The 4324-nt window shown below is 35.3% G+C and overlaps 1 protein-coding gene across 1 annotated transcript; it reads right to left on the bottom strand.

Annotated features, from left to right (window-relative positions):
* Window positions 1–843: 843 nt before the first annotated feature.
* LOC108470673 (cyclic dof factor 2-like) lies at window positions 844–3951 on the bottom strand. The gene is made up of 2 exons (XM_017772079.2): window positions 3584–3951; window positions 844–2555 (listed from the first exon to the last, which is right to left on the bottom strand). The coding sequence occupies exons 1-2, from the start codon at window positions 3656–3658 to the stop codon at window positions 1215–1217; spliced, it is 1416 nt and encodes a 471-aa protein (XP_017627568.1). The 5' UTR covers window positions 3659–3951; the 3' UTR covers window positions 844–1214.
* Window positions 3952–4324: the final 373 nt, after the last annotated feature.

Here is a 4324-nt window from a genome sequence, read left to right as displayed (position 1 = left end):
CTTCTTCCTTTAACATGCAATAAGGAAAAGAGAGAGTTTTGGTGCAAAAAGAAAAGCAAACGTATACAAAGGAAAACCCTTTTGCACAAAGCTTTTATACCCTCCTACTGCTTTTGTCAATCAAAAGATTTTGACTCTCATGCTTCTACTCTTTCATGTTATTATCATATTTGTTTTTTTGGTACGTTATAATGGAGAGGTGATTCACAAGATTTGAACCCTGATGGAGCTGTTAACCATTGCATCAATGGCTTGTCGCCCACATTTTTATTTCTAAAATTATCAAAAGCACTTAAAAGAAAAAGGTAGAAATAGAGGTCTACCAATATTAAGAAAAACAAACTTACGTGATGATGTCTTTAGTAGTAGTAATAATAATAATAAAAGGAATGGAAAGAGGAGAGACTGATCGTGTTACTTACAAATTACAACTGAATGAATGAAAATATAAACATTGCAGAAAGGATCATAAAGCTCAACTTTACATGGCTATTGTTGATATTATCGGATATTTCTCACTAAGCTAAGTTCCATAAACATAGGGAAACTGAAACCCAATTGTGCTGTGTTTTCACAATGCTTGGAGAAATGTCAACTTCCACATACACTTAACTTGTTACTTAGCAACTGTTTTCAGGTCAACAGCTATGGATATGAATAAACCATCATGATTTTGATCTTTTCATGAAATTTTTATATCTAATACTTGTGTCCAGAGATGAGAGATCCTCCAAATATATGAAATAATTTAGGCTTGATGCTACGTAGTTTCAGCAAGCCAAACTGATCTTTGCAGCAGCTGATAATTTTCAGGAATCAAAGCATGAAGGAATGAAAACTGTATTTACCGGGAAATCTTTTTTTATCCATCTTCAAAACTGGAGATATTGTACACAAATAATTTCAGAAGAAGACCAACCCCTAACATAATTTGAATATATGAAAATCAAAAGCACCATCTGCTCATCTTTTTTCGTTTCTTGTTTCTCAAACTACATCGAAAGAGATATGCATGTGTATGAAATCCGCAAATGATGAACACCACTCGATCACTGTCTTCTACTATTTACACGAGTCCCGAAAGTAAGAATGGATACATTGCCTAACCTGTCGATAACTGGAGCAGCTTTACTTCCATTCAGCTTTCAACTGATGAAAGTGCATTCAATAAGCTCATACCATATTATCATACACCTAGATTTCGTGGCAAATATTTATGTGCTCTCCTGGAATGTGTGTGAACGAGAAAGGGCTGCAGGGTTTGCTTCCAAAATATAGCTGCCATCTGATACATGATCTTTGCCTTCTGCTTTAGATTCGAAGGCGTTGAAAATTTTACCTCCTCGTAAAGGATCCTTCTGGCCAGGTTTAATACCTAATGTAGCCCATATGGGACTCCTTGAAGCTTCATTTGGATTGTCAATTCTTAGCGTTTTGGGGACCAGAATGCACTTCTCTGATTGCTCCTCTTCGACAACATTAGCTTCTCTGTAATGTTTGCCTAGTGTCGGTAAGCCATTGCCCGAGCCACAACTGTTGCTAGTAGAGGACGATGGAGATAGGCAACCACTGGAATTACTGATAGAGACATTTCCTCCACCGGAAGCCCATAGAGGAATGCAACCCCAATAAGCAGGCACAAACTGTAATTGAATGTTTGACGGGCAAAATCCCGGAACTGCCACCATTGGCGCAGGGCACCATTGAACTGTATTCGAAGTAGTGCCGTTTGGTGCACCAATATGTTCAGACGAACATTGACCAGTGGCCATTGAAGCTATATTACTTGGGCCTGTATTCCAAGGAAAAATACAAGGAGAAACAGGATAACATTGTGTTGGATGCTTTGTGTTCAGCTCATTAGGTCCTGCTGAACCTATTCTCTCTTTTTGCATGACATTTCCAGGCATGCCGCATGGCGTTATGGAAGACCCACACAAGGAAGGTTCTTCTCTTATTTCTCCTGAACTGACCGTACTGGTCTCAACACATCTCTTCTGTTCCCCAAGGCTAAGCACTGTCTCCATGGATTCACAAAGAGGTGCTTCTGCACCAAATTTTAGAACTGTTCCATTTCCCATGGCAGTTGTAGTTTCCCCCGGAGATAGAAGCTGTTGAGTCGTAGAGTCGGGGTTTTCTATCCGAGTCACTGGTACGCCGCCAGAAGAAGCTATTATCTGTCGGTATTGAGAGGCCAAGTGCTTGTTCTTCCTCCGCCCAGCACCTATAGGAACATTTCTCATTGTTCCACCAGCGGTCCAATATCTCTGGCAGTTCTTGCAGAAGTGCCGAGGTTGGTTGACATTGTAGTTATTGAAATAACAGAATTTTGTGTCAAAGCTGTTGCATCGTGGACATGGAAGGATCTTGTCTGGTTTCTTAAAAACTTTCTCTTGGTTTGTACCATTTGTCTCTACCTGTTCATCTTTTACAATACAGTTCATTCGTATCCCGTTGGATTTCAAAGAAGTTCGGCATTCTTCCGTATCATTTTCTACCGTAATGGACTGACATGTGTTCGCCTGAGAAGTTTCGATTTCGACGATGGTCGTATCCTGAAATCCAGAATCCAAATTGCAATCTCATTTATAAAAGGTTAAAGAAAAATGAAAGATACCCATCAGTCAAATTGTAGTTAAAGTAATGCAAAAGAAAGATGTTTCTTGACCAAATTCAAAGGAATAATGTTTAAACTGTCCTTTTTCCCAAGTTTACAAGAAATTGACTGGGAACAAGTGAAAAAAGAAAAAAGTATGGCTGCCATAATTACATGACTTTAGGCAAAGGTACAGGCCATGAACAGCTTCTAATAAATCATGTTGGACAAACTGCTTTTGCCCATCACCCTAATACAATAATATAATATATATTTATATTTACATAAAGCTGGCTTTTCATTCAAAAACCAGGAAAAGATAGTCCAAAAGAAATCATAAGTTACAAAATTCTATAAAGAAACATGTTTTACAAAATTCCTCATGAACATATAATCTCTACTGCCAAAATCAACTAGATGTTTTTAATAGATGAACAAAATAAATTATTTAAAAAAAAAAACTAAACATGATTTTAATGTTCTTACTTCCCGGAGCATCCAAAGCAAAACTTGACCCCTTTTTTTGCGAAATTTAAGGCTTCGTTACTTCATTTAAAACCATATACTAAAACACACACACAAGCACATTTAAAACATCAGAAAGGAAAGGACTACATAAAAAAAAATTTGAAACCATTTATCATTAACCATTTACTCGTTTATATACCAAAAAAGCAAACAAAATTCATTCCAAATATAAGTCAATAAAAAACTAAGTAAATATGAAAGTGAAGATGCCAAAAACATGTGTTTTGAGTCCCAAAAACTTCAACTTTGGAACCATAAAAGAGGTTTAACAAACCCACACTTCCCCAAAACATCATAGCAAAACAAAACAAAAAACCCATAAACATGAAGGCAACAACAGCAGAAAAAAAATGGGTAATTAACTAGAGAAGAAAACATACAAAGCACGAATGGAAACAATACAAGCAATGTAAAAAAATAAGAAATGAAGTCTGAATATATGTAAAAAGGTGAGGTTACCCCAGGATGAATCTGAGATTGAGGCATAGGAATCTTCCTTCCAAAGAGCTTGAAAGCTGGATCTCCACCCTTCATCTTTTACATAAAGATTTTGACGTCTTTGAAACTATGAAGAGCAACAACCATTACTGGGGGGAGGAAAAAAAGAGCTCTTTTGTAGAAGCAAGGAAGCAACTTTTTATAGTGTTTTTAGTCTTTTTTTCTCTAAAATCCCAGAAAACCCCTCAAAACACACAAAATGAAAAAGGAAAAAAGATTTGATAAAAAGTCTGTGAGATAAAAGCATAAAGAACGTGAAGGATCAGAGTTCAATTTTTAAACCTTTCTTTTTTTCCTGCTTTTTTATTATAGTATTTTTAAAGATAAGCTGTCTATTTGGGAAACCTTTTTTCTTTTTCGATTTCTTGGCAGGGTTATAAAATCTAGGGCATGTCAACTTTTTTTTCGTTTATTTCTCTCACTACTCCTTCTACTCATCTTACATTTTCAATTTACTTTTAATTCTCAAATTTTAGTTTTTCTATTTTTACATTTCAAATTTCACCTCTATCTTTATAATTATTTTGTTAGATTCAAGTTTCAGTTTTCAGTTACAGTGGTAACAATTAAAATTTTAACTAAATTCTTAAAATAAAATTAAAAAACTAAATTCTAAATTTATAAAAAAAATACAGTGACTTTTGCAGATATTAACCCTTATTTTTATAATAAATATGTTGATGTAACTATGTTTTTCTTAAT

Source organism: Gossypium arboreum, chromosome 11, assembly GCF_025698485.1.
Source record: "Gossypium arboreum isolate Shixiya-1 chromosome 11, ASM2569848v2, whole genome shotgun sequence".
NCBI lineage: Eukaryota > Viridiplantae > Streptophyta > Magnoliopsida > Malvales > Malvaceae > Gossypium > Gossypium arboreum.
The sequence above is the reverse complement of the archived record's forward strand: the minus strand, read 5'-3'. Positions and strand labels throughout refer to the sequence as shown.

What these genes read in the sequence shown, in the direction of transcription:
- LOC108470673 (XM_017772079.2), bottom strand. Translation starts at nt 3,658, where the DNA reads ATGAAGGGTGGAGATCCAGCTTTCAAGCTCTTTGGAAGGAAGATTCCT. An exon ending in AATCTCAGATTCATCCTGGG is followed by an intron (nt 2,556 to 3,583) that starts GTAACCTCACCT and finishes TCTGGATTTCAG; the next exon opens with GATACGACCATCGTCGAAAT.